The sequence below is a fragment of the Amblyraja radiata genome, chromosome 1 (assembly GCF_010909765.2).
Source record: "Amblyraja radiata isolate CabotCenter1 chromosome 1, sAmbRad1.1.pri, whole genome shotgun sequence".
Taxonomy (NCBI): domain Eukaryota; kingdom Metazoa; phylum Chordata; class Chondrichthyes; order Rajiformes; family Rajidae; genus Amblyraja; species Amblyraja radiata.
This window is the reverse complement of record NC_045956.1, coordinates 66,710,730-66,729,185: the sequence shown is the minus strand read 5'-3', so window position 1 is coordinate 66,729,185 and position 18,456 is coordinate 66,710,730. Positions and strand designations below refer to the sequence as shown.

Below are 18,456 nucleotides of genomic sequence, written 5' to 3'. Positions count from 1 at the left end.
GTTCCTTGTTATTACATCCCCTTCTCTGTCCTTGAGCGATCCCTCCTTCTCTCAGGTTGCCCTCTTGATTTTAATGTAGGTATACAAAGCCTTGGGATTTCCTTTAATCCGACTCGCCAAAGCCATATTGTGGCCCCATTTGACCTTATAACCGTCTTTCCTCGCTTTATATTCCTCAAAGTCCCTGTCTGATTTCATCTTCTTAAATCTTGCATATCTTTTCTTTAAAAAAAACAAACAAATCTATAACTCTTTGGTCATCCAAGGTTCCCTTAGTTTGCCATTCTTATCCCACCTTCTTACTAAAACATGTAGATCTGAACTTACCCAACAACCACTGCTCCTAATTTACTCTCCCTAGTTAAAGTCATAGTGTGATACAGTGTGGAAAGTGGCCCTTCGGCCCAACTTGCCGATACCAGCCAACATGTCCCAGCTACACTAGTCCCACCTGCCCACTTTTGGTCCTTATCCATCCAAACCTGTCCTATCCATGTACCTGTCTCTTAAATGTTGGGATAGTCCCTGCCTCAACAACCTCCTCTGGCAGCTTGTTCCATACACCCACCACCCTTAGCGTGAAAATGTTACCTCAGATTCCTATTAAATCTTTTCCCCTTCACCTTAAATCTATGTCCTCTGGTCCCTGATTCGCCTACTCTGGGCAAGAGACTCTGTATCTACAAGAGACTCTGTATCTACAAGAGACTCTGTATCTACCCGATCTATTCCTCTCATGAGGAATGTGCAATAACATTGTAATTTGCCTCACTTCAATGTAGCATCTTCCTGCAAGTTCCAGATTTATTCTTATTCAAAGTAATCTTACAATTTATGGAATTGTGATCACTTTCCCAAAAATGCTCTCCCACTGAAACACCGTCACCTGGCCAAGCTTGTTTTCCAATATTCTCCCTTCTCGAGTTGGACTATCTACAGACTGTTTCAGAAAACCCTCTTGCTAACAAATTCTACCCTGCTTAAGCCTTTGGACTGAGCAAGTCAGAGTCAATATTGGGGAAGTTAATGTCACGCACCACAACAATCCTGTTGCCTTTGCATCTTTCGATAATCTGTCTATATTTCTGTTCCTTTATCTCTCCTGTTGGTTATTAAGGGGCCTGTAGTACTGCTCTACAAGATTGATTGCACCTTTTTTATTTTTACTCTACCCTATTGCCTCAATGGATGAACTCTCCTGTATGTTCTCTCTAAGTGCCGCTATGACATTATCTCTGATTTGTAGAGAAACTACTCCACCTCTTTGCCTTGCTCTCTATTACATCTGAAACATCAAAACTAGGGAACGTTGAGCTGCAGTTGTATGTCCCCCGAAACATTCCCCGCATTGACCACAACATCATAATCACAAGCACCGAACCAGGCTCCAGGTTCTTCAGCTTTACCTATGATACTCCCTGCATTGAAATAAACACACTTCAGCCTATCAGATTCACCATATTCCTTAACCTCTCCCTCCCTGTTCTTCCCTTGAGACTTACTGGTCATAACCTCTACCTTCCCATCGGTCCTTCCTTTTGCTGACCTTCCCCTCTGGTTCCCATCCCCCTGCCATTCCTGTTTAAACCCTCATCTGCAGAAACATCTAACATTCTTGTGTATCTGTGATTAATTGCAGCTTTGATGAATTGCCAAGCAGTACAGCCTAGATGTTTATATTGTACTTGTTTTTGGTTGTTTCCAGATTTTGTACAGTATTCAGATATAGACCTGGGGAGATACAGTTCCTGGGATAGGACAGCTGTAGGAGGATGTGGGCTGGTTCCCTGGTGAGCAGGATCTTATTTCCCCATTGTCATTTCCACATGTTCCAGATCATTTTGAGCTAAATGGTTTATGTGATGCTCCCCCCTCAGGCTGACCATCTCTCTTGAGGTTTAATTTAGTTCAGTTTAGAGATACAGCGTGGAAATAGGCCCTTCAGCCCACCAAGTTCGCATCGACCTACAATCACCCTATGCTCTATCCTACACACTAGGGACAATTTACAGAAGCCAATTAACCTACAAACAAGCATGTCTTTGGAATGTGGGAGAAAATCAGAGCACCCGGAGGAAAGCCACGCAGTGGCAAGGAGAATGCGCTAACTCCGTACAGACAGCACCCATAGTCAGGATCGAACCCGGGTCTCTGGCGCTGTAAAGCAACAACTCTACTGCTGTGCCACCCACTTTAATTATGGGGGTTAAATATACCCGAAAGGACGGTTCCAAAGTGTTATAAAAAGAACAGAAGATTCACCTGGAGAGCTGTTCCACTTGCACTAGTCTTGCTTCAAGTACTGTTGCTTGATTGTATAATAAACACATTTTGATGCAGTAGTTACAAACATCCTGTTGCAAAAATCAATGAAATGCAATATTTTATTTTCTGGATGTGATGTTAGTGAATTCATAATCATGTAATTATATAATTGTGACAAATGCTGAATGCAGGTGTTTTGTTCCCTGAAAATTATGTTACTAAAAAAATGTCTGCAACTGGTGGTCATAATGGAGTCTTGCCAACACTTAACAGCCATCTACTTAGGAGATCTTTTGGCAATTTTGACCAGTGTTCCAGTTTTAAACTTGTTAAATAGTTATTCTCTGCAATGTGATACAGTGTTATGTCTGACAAGTGCAAAAATTGGTACAGCTTCATTGGCTGCGAATGGCACCAAGACAGTCCATTTTCTATGTAGGTCTCGATCAGGATTACAATGTACAATGTGATAAATACTCTCCAGTAATGTATAATACATGCTTGTTCGCTGTTTAAATCATGTTTAGATTGCACAGTGTCCTTGGTTTGATTAATAGAGGTCTACAAATACAAAAGGGGTTATTTGGAAATCCTCAGCTGATGTAAATAATGCTATTTTCCACTGGATGGCTGTTGTATCAGTAGCTTTTTGGATTGTTAACTCCCCCATAGCAGAATTAGCTGAGGCTCTGGGTGCTATTCATCCACTCTAGAGACAGAAAATGTGTTGTTCAGCTGAGTAATTGGAGACTGAGTTCAAGGGGTTATGACAGCGAGAGCATATTGACCTGATCAGGCTTGGTGAGGAGAGAGCCAGTGAAGCCCTCTACAGTGGACAAGCTTAGAATGGGGAACAAGGAGAACCATTGAAACTATGCAATGCAGAGGCTTATTCCTTGATTTGGAGTGAGAGAGGTGGGCATGTGGCTGCTGCAGGGAGCAACACTGTCTCACAGCTCCAACGACCAGGGTTTGATTCTGACCTCTGGTGCTGACTCGGTGAAGTTTGAATGTTCTCTTCATGGCCTCATGACTTTTTTCTGTGTGCTCCTGTTTCCTCATTCATACATCCACCCTAAAGACAGCTGGCGGTTTGGTTAATTGACCAGTGTGATTACTCTTGGTGTAATAGAAATAATTAGAAATAGAAATAATTTAATTGCCACACAACCAAGGTCGGTGGTATTTGGGTTGCCAGCAGCGGTACAATAATAAAGAACACAACCACATTAAAATTTTACACAAACATCCACCACAGCATTCATCACTGTGGTGGAAGGCACAGAACTTGGCCAGTCCTCCTCCATTTTCCCCCGTGGTCAGGACCACCACCCTCCACAGCCGTTGCTGCGGGCGTCCAGATGGTAAGGGACAAAGTCAAAGTCAAGGTGAGTCCAGGATCGGCTCTTCCCAACCAGAGACCGCGGCTTCAGGCTGGTGTAGGCCGCAGGCCGGCGGTCAAAGTTTTAAAGTACCTGCCGTGCCGCAGCCGGAAGCACCACAGTCTGCAGGGCCGGCGGTCGAAGCTCCCCTCCAGGGGAGATGTTAAGTCCATACCGCGCCCGCGGTAGAAGACGGCCGTGGGACAGCGGTGGAAGCTTCTTCCCCCCGGGTCCCCAACGTGAGATCCCGGGCTGTAGACGCCGCACCAGCTGGAGTTCTGCAGACCGCTGCTTCAGGCTGCCGGCTGCCGCGGGCCAGCGTAACGGAGCGCTCCCCTCCAGCGAGGTCTCACCCGCTCCGCGCCGAGAGTCCACGCTGCACCCGCCGCAGAAGCTCCGGGCGCGTCTCCGGGAAAGTCGGCGCCGATCCATGCTGTTAGGCCACGGGGGAGGCGGCCTGAAAAAAATCGCCTCTCCATGGAAGAGGCGGCCGAAACGGTTTCCCCCTTACCCCCCCACACCACCCCCCACACATAACACACAAAGAAACATTAAAAACAGACTTTTAAACATACTAACAAAATAAAAAAAGTTGAAAAAAGACAGACACGCTGCCGACAGGCGCTGCCAGTGCAGCGCCCCCAACCGTTGCTGTGCTGGGAGATAATTGTGTGCTGGGAGAACCAGGGTGTGTTAATGGGCACCTGGGGAGAATAGACTGTGGTGAAATAGCTTGGAGAATGGGAATTATGAGATTGCTCGAAGAGCTGGTGTTAACTTGATGGGCCAAATGAGGGAGAGAATAATCGGGGACCTCTGTCTTAAATGGGAGTGGGGAACAGAATTGGCAACTAGAGCCTCGTGGAGAAGAGGGGAGAAAGATTAGGAACTTGTTTTTTTTGTTTTTTTTTAATTGGGAGTGAGAACAGGGACCAGTGCCTTATGTGGGTAAGAGTTGGGTTGGAGATTAGGACATTTAGGACATGGGAGAACATTATCCTTAGCGACCCATTCAACCCCACTGACTTCCATCCTTAGATGTGGCCCTTGTGGCTAAAGGGATCAGGGGGTATGGAGAGAATGCAGGTACAGGATACTGAGTTGGAAGATCAGCCATGATCATATTGAATGGTGGTGCAGGCTCGAAGGGCCGAATGGCCTACTCCTGCACATATTTTCTATGTTTCTATGTTACCTATAAATTAAATTAAACGGCCTCGTGCTTGTATGATGATTGAATTAATCTCAAATCTAATGATTTTACAGTCAGACTAACTGGCATTGGTTTAAGGAGAAAAAAGATCAAGCTACAACTATGTGAAGCTTTTCTGAAATTGGCTGTGTGTTTACAGTGGGAGAATACAAATGAGATTCGCACTGTTGCCACCTTCCGGCAAAATAGTTTATCACAAACATGTAAATATCTAGATGAGAGTTCTGGATAGTAACCAAGCAGGCTGTTAGAAGCATATCTCTGTGAACATTCAATGCCTTATAGAGGCGAGAGGAGAAAGTTGTTGAGACCAAGTAAAGGAAATAGGTCAGACATTGGAATAGTTTGTGTGCAGGTTGGTTTGTTTGATTTCATTATTATTTGTTTCTTTGGTGGGTACGCCAGTGACAGTTTGTAACAGCTTGGAAAATACTTTCATTCTTGTCAACGTCATCAGCATCCCATCTGGTTTATATTGCAGTGTTAATCTGAACCAAATATTTTAGTCTGAATGCATAAGTTTTAATTGGATATGTGAATTACCATTAAAAATGTCTACTTCCATTACTAATAAATTGATTTGCAATGGATTAGTTAACTTGGGGAAATATTTCCTATGTACAATACATGTAATAAAATAGGAATCCTACTTATAAAATCTAAGCCGATTACTTCTCTACACATGGTACGAGTTTGATTTAAACATTACCAATTTTTTTTCTTCAATTTAATAGGCACCAATCTGTGTTGTAAACCATGGTGAGACTGGACCCATTCGTTGTAACAGATGTAAGGCCTACATGTCTCCATTAATGCAGTTCATTGAAGGGGGACGGAAGTACCAGTGTGGATTCTGCAGCTGTGTCAATGAAGGTTGGTAATTCATTTTATTTTCTTGCCATCATTAACCTCACAATAACACCTCCAACACAGCACCGATTTCTGTGTCCCTAATGGCTGAAGGAAATGAAATTGATATTGTTGGAACAATTCTTATTCAGCTCTCAAAAGTTTTACCATATGGTCCTTAGAGCAAGAATAAATTGCACAGTTACAACAAAATAGGGAGAGGAATGGAACTTTAGTTTAGTTTAGAGAAACAGCCCCTTCGTCCCACCGACTCCACGCCGACCAACGATGATCACCCATTCACTTTAGTTGTATCTAAACCCAGTTGGCGGGATTATTCTGCTGGCAGTTGTCATGCAGTAAATGGGCTGAATGATTCTCCATTATGGTAACAAGTAATTTTACTAATAGACAGTTCTATAAGAACTAGTTTTGGGCCCCATTTTCAAGCAGAAAACTCACAGCACACTAGCAGAAATGTTAAACAGCCTGAAGCTTACCTGAGCTGTAGCTCCCGGGTTCTTCAGCATATTCACATGAGCTGTTGAAGCCACACAGCTGTCTAGAATTGGCTCATTCAGTGGTCAGGAGTAGTTAGTGTTTGCAATGGCTCTCAGTTAAATCACAGGAGGAATCATGGACTTCATTGGCCATCAAGGGTGTTGTGAAATCTGGAGAAACGTCTCAATTCTGTAATTAAATTCACTCTTCCCATTCTGCATTCAGTTAAAGCATTTGATATTGTGGCTTTAAAATGGACACTCCTTTGTTTCTTTCTGAATAGTGTGTTTTAATTGCATGGTTTAATGTACAGGCCTAATTGAATACTGCTTACCTAACTTACTATATTTAATACTAAAGGAGATTTGGTAATTCTGTAAATAGTTGAAAATGTATGCTTGTTTAGGGCCAAGAGGCTTAATTCTGAAAGCATTTCATTAACCAAGAAATTTTTTTCCTCGGGCACTTTTAGAAATTATTTTTATTCTGCCTTTTTTACAAAAACACTGCATGCATTTTATTCCATCAAACCAACTAGATACGTGGAACTGATTTTTTTTTTATTGCCTTGTTTGATTTCTGCATGAACGTCACTGCATTCCCTCTGATGAAATCAAACCTTATTTGTTCAAAGAAAGATTGGCGGAGTGTGTGAGCTGGGATTAAGTGGTTTAAAGTGTTTGGCTATTTTCCGAGTATGTTGCCAAAACTGTTTGACTGGAACACATTACTTAAATTGGATTTTATTCAGTTGGATCATTATGACCCTTTTCCTTATAAAGTAAGCTTGTTAACTCTGAATCTTAATATCTTTCTTCCTTCTGCCACTCTACAAAATTCAAGAGCTAATATATGTGGTACTTAGTGAGAATATTGACATGTTTCTAAAATCATGAAAAGCAGACTACAATATGCACAGAGAGTTATGCAAAGATAGATACAAAATGCTGGAGTAACTCAGCGGGACAGGCAGCATCTCTGGAGAGAAGGAATGGGTGACGTTTCAGGTCGAGACCCTTTGGGTCTGAAGAAGAGTCTCGACCTGAAATGTCGATTTAAACCAGCATCTGCAGTTCTTTCCTACACATTGAGAGATATGCATTTACATTACACCATAACTGTGAAATAAATGCTATCAAAGGATTAGCATGTTATATAAGGTAGACAAAAGTGCTGGAGAAACTCAGCGGGTGCGGCAGCATCTATGGAGCGAAGGAAATAGGCAATGTTTCGAGCCAAAAACATTTCTTCAGACTGAGGTAGGCTGGGGGCGGGAAGAGGAAAGGAAGAGGAGGAGCCAGGGGGCTGAAGGAGAGCTGAGAAGGGGAGGAGACAGTGAGGGCTACCTGAAATTGGAGGTCAATGTTCATGCCGCTGGGGTATAAACTGCCGTTGCAATCTTTCTCCCCTCTTCTCCCCAAGGCTCTAGTTGCCAATCCTGTTCCGCATTCCCTTTTAAGACAGAGGTCCCCGATTATTCTCTCCCTCATTTGGCCCATCAAGTTAACACCAGCTCTCAGAGCAATCTCATCATTCCCATTCTCCAAGCTATTTCACCACAGTCTATTCTCCCCAGGTGCCCATTAACACACCCTGGTTCTCCCAACACACATTTACACCAAGAGTAATCACACCGGTCAATTAACCAAACCGCCAGCTGTCTTTAGGATGGATGTATGAATGAGGAAACAGGAGCACACAGGAAAAAGTCATGAGGCCATGAAGAGAACATTCAAACTTCACCGAGTCAGGACCAGAGGTCAGAATCAAACCCTGGTCGTTGAAGCCGCTGAAAACGCAGTACGCTTGCGCCTTGGCTCGGGTTTCTCGAGAGAAGCCGAGAGCTTTGTACGAGAGTCGGGCCCTGTACTCATTCCCTCTCCCTTTCCCTCTCCCACCACCTCCACCTCTCCCCCCCTTCTCTCTCCCCCCCCCCCCCTCCCCCCCCCCTCCCCCCCCCCCCCCCCCTCTCCCTCCCCGTCTCTCTCTCCCCCTCTCTCTCTCTCCCCTTCTCTCTCTCCCCTTCTCTCTCTCCCCCTTCTCTCCCTCCCTTCTCTCTCTCCCCCTCTCTCTCCCCCCTCCTTCTCTCGCTCCCCCCCTTCTCTCTCTCCCCCCCCTTCTCCTCCCCCCCTTCTCTCCCCCCCCTTCTCTCCCCCCCTTCTCTCCCCCCCTTCTCTCCCCCCCCCTTTTCTCTCTCCCCCCCCTTTTCTCTCTCCCCCCCCTTTCTCTCTCCCCCCCCCTTTTCTCTCTCTCCTCCCCCCTTTTCTCTCTCTCCCCCCTTTTCTCTCTCTCCCCCCCTTTTCTCTCTCCCCCCCTTTTCTCTCTCCCCCCCCCTTTTCTCTCTCTCCCCCCCCTTTTCCTCTCTCCCCCCCTCCTTTCTCTCCCCCCCCCCTTTTCTCTCCCCCCCCCTTTTCTCTCTCTCTCTCCCCCCCTTTTCTCTCTCTTCCCCCCTCCCTTGTTCTCTTCATCCGCCCCCCCTTTTTCTCTCCCCCCCATTTTCTCTCCCCCCCCCATTTTCTCTCCCCCCCCCATTTTCTCTCTCCCCCCCCTTTTCTCTCCCCCTTCTCTCTCCCCCCCTTTCTCTCTCCCCCCCCTTTTCTCTCTCCCCCCCCCTTTTCTCTCTCCCCCCCTTTTCTCTCTCCCCCCCTTTTCTCTCTCTCCCCCCCTTTTCTCTCTCTCCCCCCCCTTTTCTCTCTCTCCCCCCCTTTTCTCTCTCTCCCCCCTTTTCTCTCTCCCCCCCCCTTTCTCTCTCTCCCCCCCTTTTCTCTCTCTCCCCCCCTTTCTCTCTCCCCCCCTTTCTCTCTCCCCCCCTTTCTCTCTCCCCCCCTTTCTCTCTCCCCCCCCCCCTTTTCTCTCCCTCCCCCCCTTTTTCCTGCCGCCCCCCCCCTTCTCTCTCTCTCCCCCCCTTTTCTCTCCCTCCCCCCCTTTCTCTCTCTCCCCCCCCCCTTTTCTCTCTCCCCCCCCTTTTCTCTCTCCCCCCCCTTTTCTCTCTCCCCCCCCCCTTTCTCTCTCTCTCCCCCCTTTTCTCTCTCCCCCCCTCCTCTCTCTCCCCCCCCCTTTTCTCTCTCCCCCCCCCCTTTTCTCTCCTCCCCCCCCCCACTTTTCTCCCCCCCCCTTTTTCTCCCCCCTCCTTTTCCCTCTCAACCCGCCCGCCTTTTCTCTCTCTGCTCTCTCGCCCCCCGCCCTTTTCTCCCTCTCTCGTTCCCCCTTTTTTCCCTCTCTCTCTGCCCCCATTTTTCTCTCTCGGTCCCCCCCTTTCTCTCCCCCACCTTTTTCTCTCCCCCCTTTTCTCTCCCCCCCCTTTTCTCTCTTCTCACGCATCCCCCTCTCCACTCGTCCCCTGTTCTATTCTCCCCTTCTCGGACACTTCTACCCCCTTCTCCCTCTCGAGCCCTCCCCCCACCCTACCCCGCCCGCAATCCCCCCCTTCTCCCCTCCACCCCCTTCCTCCCCGTGTGTGTGGGGGGTGCTTTGTGTGTGTGTGAGTGTCGGCGCACGCTCCCCCCACCCCCCCCCCGCACTCTCCCCCTCCCCCCTCTGCCACCCTCCCCCCTCCCCCTCCAGCCCCACTCCCCCTCCCCTCCCACTCCACCCCCCCCCTCCCTTTGCTCCCATCTCCCCCTCCCCCCTCCCTTTCCCTTCCTCGGCGACGGGACCCAACGGGTTCCCCTTGGTCTTGTTTAATATAAAATCACTACATTTGTGCAATTGTGAATATTTGATCTGTGTTTAAGCTACTTTTGGTAGAAATGAGGAGGGATAATTTGGAAATTCTTTCAAATTCACCATAGGTTCCAGTGATACTCCAAGAGGAATTTTTTTTAGCACCACAGTGAGATTTAGGGCCCAGCTTTCAGGTGCAACAGACTGATGGTTTATTCCTTTGTCACTTTCCCATGAACTCCCAACCTCAATCAAGCTAATGGTTCATTATGACTTGCTGGTCAAGATATGTCTGTATCGACATCCCACTGCAGCTACCAGCTGAGGTTGCTATTTAGTGGCCTTGAAACCATTTCCAGGAGATTGAATAGAAGGTAGCAGGTGGGATAGTGTTAGTTGCTTGGTAATGTTATGAAACTCATTGAATCCCCCGATATTTTAGTTCAAGCTGCCCAATTAGTCTGAACAAGGGTTCCGACTTGAAATATCACATATTCATTCTCTCCATAGATGCTGCCTGACTGGCTGAGTTACTCCAGCACTTTGTGTCTACCTTTGTTCATTAAAGTATTGGTAAAGCAAGTCCTGACAGCTGATGACTTCTATAGAAAATCCTTCTTGGAAGGTGATTTGTTGATTTTGCTCCAATAAGTCCAAAAAAAGATTGTCATTTTTGGGTGTTAGGTTTCTAAGATTGCTTTCCCAATGTGAGTATATGGCACGTAGACTATGTGACAATTTAAATGTGATTGTCACCTCCTGGTAACAAATGCACTTGCAATCCATCCCATTATATTTGGTTTCCTCTCAACCTTTATACATTGATGTATCCAGACATATGTAGCCTCACAGATCATTTATTGGTGCAAACTGAAGCAGAGCAAACTTTCAAAGTGCACCTTAAACAACGGTTGTGATGCAGGTTTGCACTGTGGGTTTGCCTTCAAGGAGCCCAACTATATGGTAGATGCCAATTTACCAATGAACATGTTGTGATGATAGGAAATGTATTCCCCAACCTCCAACATCTCAATGTTACTGCCTCAATGCAGACTGCAAAGGTTGAAGGGATGTCAGGATGAGTGGCTTCAATTTGAGCTTCTGTCTCCTGGGACTCTCACTAAAGCAAAATCCTGCTGTTGATTGAACCTGGCAAGAATCCCCACTCATCTATTAAATATCAACTTTATTACCCATGTGGAATAGACAAAGTATAACAGCTTTATATTTGGACAGTGAAGACATAAGGAACTGCAAATGCTGGTTTACAAGAAAAAACACATAGTGCTGAAGTAACTCAGCGGGTCAGGCATGACATCTGGAGAGAATGGATAGTTGACATTTCGGGTTGGGACCCATCTTCGGTATGAAAAATGATCCCGACCTGAAACGTCACCTATCTATGTCCTCCAGATATGATGCTGCCTGATCTATTGAGTTAGTCCAGCACTTTGTGACTTTTTATTATTTTTGGGCAAAGCAGCTTAACTGTAAAATGCTTCCAAAAAGTTTCTAAAGTTTTTATTGGAGTATTATTTCAACCATTCCTTCGCCATCTGGAAGTAACTATCCAGATTTCCCAAAAGATTTTTTTTTAACATGGCATGTAACTACCTCACTTTCCTGCAATCTCTTGCTCATTGCAATTTCTGCATTATTTTCTGCCATCTCTATTATTTTAATATTACTCCACCAGCTGAACGCTAATTTATATCTCTAATTAGTTTGCATTTCATCCATCGTTCTGACTTGCTTTGCAACTGTTTTTCTTTCATCTATCATAATGCAGGAATACCTTTTTATCCCGCAAGCCAAACATCTTTCCACAGGAAGACACAGTCAGGAGACCTATCTGTGGGGTACCTTTATTCGATGTTCAACAATATTATTTAGTTGTCCAGCTTTTATTCCCTCTAATACAGCTAACTTAAGACACTCATCTATGCATTCTACTATTCTGTACCACAATACGTTGTAGCTCTTTACATGCCAGTTATCATTCGGATAGTGTCTTCTCTTATCATGTCTTGTTGCCAAAGCCCCATTACACTTAGCATAAAGAAATTCATCCTAATTCTGAGTCACTTTTCAATAAAAAGAAAGTCATTCACACTCCCTTGAATTGATATTTTGAAAATACATATTAAGTCTCCGTTTTCAGTTTTTCTTTTGTGTTCACAGACTTTTAGAGCATTTATTTTGTTTAGATGTCGGAATTCTTCAAGCCCACAGGGCCATTGGCAATTCGGATCTCAGATTCAATTCCATAACATTCTCGAACTGCAAGAGCTTCTTCTTTATTGGTACCAAACTTGTTACTGATCACCAATGCAATATTTTAGAACAGAAGCTGTCTGAAATAGCTTGTCAAAGTTATGCCTTCAAACATGTTTTTTCACAAAAGATCATTGTTTCACTTGATTAGGGTGGTACAGGTTTAATTCACGTAGACAGACTAATTGGAAATGAAATCAGACTAGTTTACAAGAGTTAATAGATAGATAAGATTCTCCTCTCCGACCCTAACCCATCGCCTCACGCCCAACATCCAGCCATACACATACTCATTTTGATTGATCAAATTGCAATGCAATGCAGGTGGCTTACATCAGAAATTAGATATTTTCTAATTGCTTAATAGTCTTGCTGCAAAATTATTGGGAACATTGAGCAGTGTATGCCATGCTTCCATCAATGATCCCCAATCTGTTAGAGATTAGGTCCCTTTCATGATGAAAGTCCAGTGGATATTGTTCTGTTACATGTGCCAGAATAAAAATGGAAGCTATAATGCCATTGCTGCCTGGTGTAACAGGGTTTTATCCTTGGTAGCCGTTAATACACATTAATTGTTTTCATTATCCTACACTGAAAAGATTACCAGCAAAGGCACAAGGCAAAATCTTCCCCTGTGCAATCTTATACTCCTGTGTTTGTTCTTTGGGTGTCAGTGACATTGGAAAGAAGAATCTATGGGTTATCCACAAGAAATAAGGAACTACAGATGCTGGTTTACACAAAAGGACACAACTTACTGGAGTAACTCAGCGGTTCAAATAGATTCTCTGGAGAACTGGGACAGGTGATGTTTTCAGGTTGGGACCCTTTTTCAGACCCTTCTGCAAGTCTGAAGAAGGGATCCAACCTGAAATGTCATCCAGCTATGCTCTCCAGAGAGACTGCTTGAGCTGCTGAGTTACTCCAGCACTTTGTGTCCTATTATTTATCCATGTCAACCATATAGTATGCACCAGTAGTTTTGTGCAGGTCAATGTGGGGACACATTCCCCATTCTAGTAATAATTCAGGCTTTTAGAATTCTTAGCTATTTTCCTGGAGCCAACCCACACATTACCATGTTTATAGAGTTTAACTTCCGACTCCATCATTGATTTTCTGCTTTGCGACTAGCAGTACGCTTTGAAGGTTAGGCTAATTAGTGGCATTTTCTAAAGATCCGGCAACTCATCCCTCAGGCTCTTGTTACAGTGACTGGTAGATCCTATTCAGTTCAAGACACATAAGATTCATATGTTATCTCAGGTTTCTTTTGTGTTATCCAAATACGTTTTTACAGGGTTGGAACTCCATAGCCTAATGAACTCATCAGCTGTGTTCAAAAGAAACCTTGAAATAAAATCATTGGCCTCAATGCTAAATCTTAATTGAGGAATGGTCCCGACCAAAAACATTAGCCTTTCGTTTTCGCTGGGGATGCTGCCTGACCTGCTGAGTTACTCCAACACTTTTGTCCATCTTCGGTATAAACCAGCATCAGCAGTTCCTTTCTACACGCTAATTTCGCAATTGTAAGTTATCATTTAAAATCTTCTTTGGCTGTGATATTAAACATTCAAACACCATACTTTTTTTTCCAATCATGGAAAACATAAAATTTGAAAGGAATAGAAGAAACTCAGCCCATTATATTCTTATTAGGTTTAGGCTTAGATTTATTATTGTAATAGACAATAGGTGCAGGAGTAGGCCATGCGGCCCTTCAAGCCAGCACCACCATTCAATGTGATCATGGCTGATCAACCACAATCAGTACCCCGTTCCTGCCTTCTCCCCATATCCCCTAACTCTGCTATTTTCAAGAGCCCTATCTAGCTCTCTCTTGAAAGCATACAGAGATCAGGCCTCCACCGCCCTCTGAGGCAGAGAATTCCACAGACACAACTCTCTGTGTGACAAAGTGTTTCCTCATCTCCGTTCTAAATGGCTTACCCCTTATTCTTAAACTGTGGTCCCCGGTTCTGGACTCCCCCAAGTTTCTTATTGTAATATGTACTGCGGTTGAATGAAAATCTTTCTTTTACTTGCTATCCAAACATATCAGATACAGTCAGGTCAAACTCCAATAGATAGAGCAAAGTGGAAAATACAGAGTGCAGAATATAGTTCTCAGCATTACAGCGCATTGTAGCGCATCAGTTCCATAGACAAAGTCCAATGTTCACAATGAAATAGTGGTGAATTGGACAGTACTCTGGCTTAGGGACAAACAATGCAGAAGCCTGATAACAGAGTGGAAGCACTATTCATGAGTCTGGTGGTATGTGCTTTCAAGCATCTGTACCTTTTGCCAGATGGGAGCAGGGAGAAGAGGGAATGACTGGGGTGGGTCAAGACTTTGATTATGTTGGCTGCTTTTCTGAGGCAGCATGAAATGTAGATGCAGTCGATTGTGGGAAGTCTCGTCCGTGTGATGGACTAGGCTACATCTACAACTCGTTGCAATTTCATGCGGTCTTGAGCAGAGCTGTTTCCAAACCAAGCTGTGATGCAACCCAAGAGTGTACTCTCATCCAATTCCATTTCCATACCGTTGATGCTGATTGGGGCATGTACTCCACCATTCTTCCTCTATTCATTCTGTATCTGCCATTTAGTCATTTTAAATATTGTTTTATGTTTTTCCTTCTGTAGTCCCCCCATTCTATTTTCAACACTTGGATCACATGGGCAGGAGGTTGGATCATTACGACAAGCCAGAGTTGTCTCTTGGATCCTATGAGTTTGTGGCGACTTTAGAATACTGCAAAGTAAGTACAAATGATTTATAAAATGTCTTCCCACATTGCTACATGATATGAAGTGCAAGACTCCTAGTTTATTAATTCTCGTTGGGTTTTTTTTGTTTAATGACCAACCTAGTGCTTCTATATAAATAGTTTCATTTAAATAAAAGTATTCTTGTATCAGTTGTCATAGTTGCATAGTTGCATGATCTAACTGAATACAGGGTATGTCAAATGAGCGTGATGTCCCACTCCTTACCATTTTACTGTCACTGTAGATGGACGTTGTGAAAAAGATTTATAGGCTTGTTTTCTGGCAAGGAATGAGATGTGATTAATGAATAACTATTTCCACTAAAAGTCAGATATAACCCAATAGTTGGTCCTTAAATAGGCACAAAAAGCTGGAGTAACTCAGCAGGGCAGGCGGCATCTCTGGGTGACGTTTCAGATTGACACCCTTCTTCAAACTGAAACATTCAAACATTCCTTCTCTCCAGAGATGCCGCCTGCCCCACTGAGTTACTCCAGCTTTTTGTGTCTATCTTTGGTTTAAACCAGCATCTGCAGTTCCTTCCTACACAGTTGGCCCTTAATTACTTAGAAATTGTTAATCTTAATTACTTGTTTTCAGGATCCGACATAGTGTATTGTTGTTTAGAGTTATTTTGTTATGCAGCACCTCGTATATCTAAATTAATGCTGATTTTCACCAACAATTCCTGACGTTCACTTTAAGACTCGTATTTGTAGGAATATGCATTACATGTAAATTCTCCAGCTGTTAATTTTGGATTTATTTTGGCTCACTGGTTTATTTGCATTCGTTTATTCGGAACAGATTATAAAACCTGAACTTCTTTGGCTTGGTTCCCCTCTCCCCCCTACCCCCTCTCCCTGCCCTTCCAAACCCCCAATGGCCCACGTTAATTTACAAAGTGCAACTCATAAACCAGAACTGATGGTCAAATAATCTTGAAACACCTCGATCCCTCCATCCCGGCAAAGTGCAGATATATATATAACCTTTCACTTGAGTTACCTTTTCTGTAGTTGTCTTTTTTTTCCGTTCATTGCTAATGAGCCCCAGACATGTCTAACTCTTTTCTACTTCAAAGGGTGCCATTTGTAAATTAATTGAGACATCTTAGCTTGGGGTATGTGTGCAAAGTGATATGAAGTCAAGTGATTGCAGATGGAACATATTACAGCTGAATTCAGAAAATGTATCTGTCATCTCACTCTGAGTTACAGGCTGACAATACACCAATGATGCACTGAAGCTCTTCAGCCAACAATCAGGATAGATTTACTTTGCTTTTTTTATTGTAGTGAATACACTATCATTTCAATCATATAAACATTTAACTGTCCATCTAATAATCCATTATATTAAACATTTCCACGCAGGATATTTTGTAGAATTGGGCCTTGGTTCTGCTAAAGCAGAACTGACATCCAGTGTTTATTAGCAAATATAATTGAGTAAAAGATTCATGAAACCATCCCCTGCCACTTCCCTCTGCAACCCCAGGGCACTCTATCTGATTACCTCATCCATTCAAAGAACTTAGCTATTGTGATCAGCACAGGCCTGGCCTGACCTTTGTCTTTATGAGTACCTTTATATTTTTTTTAAACAAAATGCCGATATCAAATGTGACTATAAAATGGTCTAGGTCCAAGAAACTATCTATTTTCTCATATATTACATGGTCCTGCTGGATAAAGAATACATGCTAGAATTTGGCAGGAATTGACTATTAAATCATTAGAAATAAAAACATGTGCCTGATGTTGACATCTGATTTTCTGCAGAATATCTGCAAAGAAAATGACACAGGAAGCATTGCATAAAAGCAAACCCCAATAAAGCTAGGCTGAGCCTGCTGCTACTTTCCATTTCCAAACCTGAATTCATCTAAAATGTTTTGTATTACTTGTGGCAAACAAATACACAGTAAATGGGAATATATTGAGTATACTTTGGAGTGGAAAATATTCACAATTCCTCAAAGGTATGGGTAGACCAATAAGGTGGTTAAAACCAGAAAGATATATGGGATTCTCTCCTTTATTTGTCAAGGAACAGATGTTAAATAAACTTGAACACAATCTTATTGCAGCTTGATTACTGCACAAAGGTCAGGTCATCTTATCACAAGAATAATGTGATCATAGTGGAGAGGGTGAAGATGAGATTTATAAGGGTGCTACTAGGATTGCAATATTTTGGTAATGAGGAAAGGTGAGATAAATTAGGGTTGTTCTTTTTGGAACAGGGAGGCTGACGAGACAACTTAGGTATATTAAATTATGAGGTGCCTTTGGAGAGTAAATAGGATGGGCCTATTTCCCAGAAAATAGTAAGCAGAAAACAAGGAGAATAGATTTAAAGTAATCTACAGGATTAGAGGAAAATGAGGAAAAGTTTTCATTTATTAGAGGAACATGAGAAAAGGTGTAGCTGTCATGAGGTGGATGTGGAAACCCTAATTAAAAAAAAAGAACTATAATGAATACATGAAGAGCCATGACCGACAGTTATCCTCGGCCATAAAATGGGATTAAGTTGGTAGAGCTTTGAATACCATCACACTTGTATTTAATACCACCACGTGTTAAGTGAACAAGGAATTTCATTGCACCCTAGTGTATATGACAATAAACTAATTTGAATCAGAGGGCTGGAATCCTGAAACATTGTAGATCGTGAGGGATTTGCTGGTATAGGAGAGTCAGTGCTATGCGAATTGGAGGATGGGCAAGTGGGGGGGGGGGGAGCGGGAGATATTGAATGGTGAAAGGGCTTGAGACTTAGGAGGGTCAGGGCACCAGGAACATTGGAGTGTGGGGGCTGAACCATTGCAGGATTGGCACTTGAGATATTGAAGTTCAGATGACCTGAAACATTGACATAGCACCTGAGATATCAATGAGTCATTGCCAGGAATATTGGCGGCCCTAAAAGATCAAAAGTAACCTATTGGTTGCACAGCAGTTTGAGAAGTCCTGAGGGTTTAACAAATCACCTTAATTCAGTTTTTTTATGAGATATATACTTGCCTGCTGTTTCTTCAGTAATAAATCTCCTATTTATTTTAACAAATGTACTTTCAATACCGCCTCTAGAATATCTATTTACTCAGTGACCCAATATGCCTTGACCATAAAATACCTGGAACCTCACACCATCATCTGGGGGCAGGTTGTTAAAGTAAGATTGTTTATAGTTTGCTTTTTGTTCACTTATCTCTTTTTGTTTACAGAACAACAAGCCCCCTGCTCCACCAGCCTTCATCTTCATGATCGATGTGTCATACAGCAGCATCAAAAATGGCTGCGTCAAGCTAATATGTGAGGAGCTGAAGACTCTGCTAGATAAGTTACCAAGGTAAAACAGATTAGTTGGATTTGACACAATCATTAAATACAAGAGGCTTACCATGTAAGGTGTTTACATATGCCAACATGTATGCAATAACTAGATCTTCAAAATGTTTTACTGCTAGCGTACTAACTTTGCTAGATCATTGCAGTTTTTACAGATCATATTAGA

General features: G+C 43.4%; 1 protein-coding gene across 2 annotated transcripts in view; it reads left to right on the top strand.

Annotated features, from left to right (window-relative positions):
- sec24d (SEC24 homolog D, COPII coat complex component) overlaps nucleotides 1-18,456 on the top strand; it is a 150,639-nt gene that overhangs the window by 82,918 nt on the left and 49,265 nt on the right. For both annotated transcript variants that reach the window (XM_033023499.1, XM_033023504.1), the window contains exons 9-11: nucleotides 5,595-5,733; nucleotides 14,806-14,921; nucleotides 18,167-18,291. In XM_033023499.1, the coding sequence (XP_032879390.1) occupies nucleotides 5,595-5,733; nucleotides 14,806-14,921; nucleotides 18,167-18,291 (380 nt within the window). The remainder of the gene's footprint in view (nucleotides 1-5,594; nucleotides 5,734-14,805; nucleotides 14,922-18,166; nucleotides 18,292-18,456) is intronic.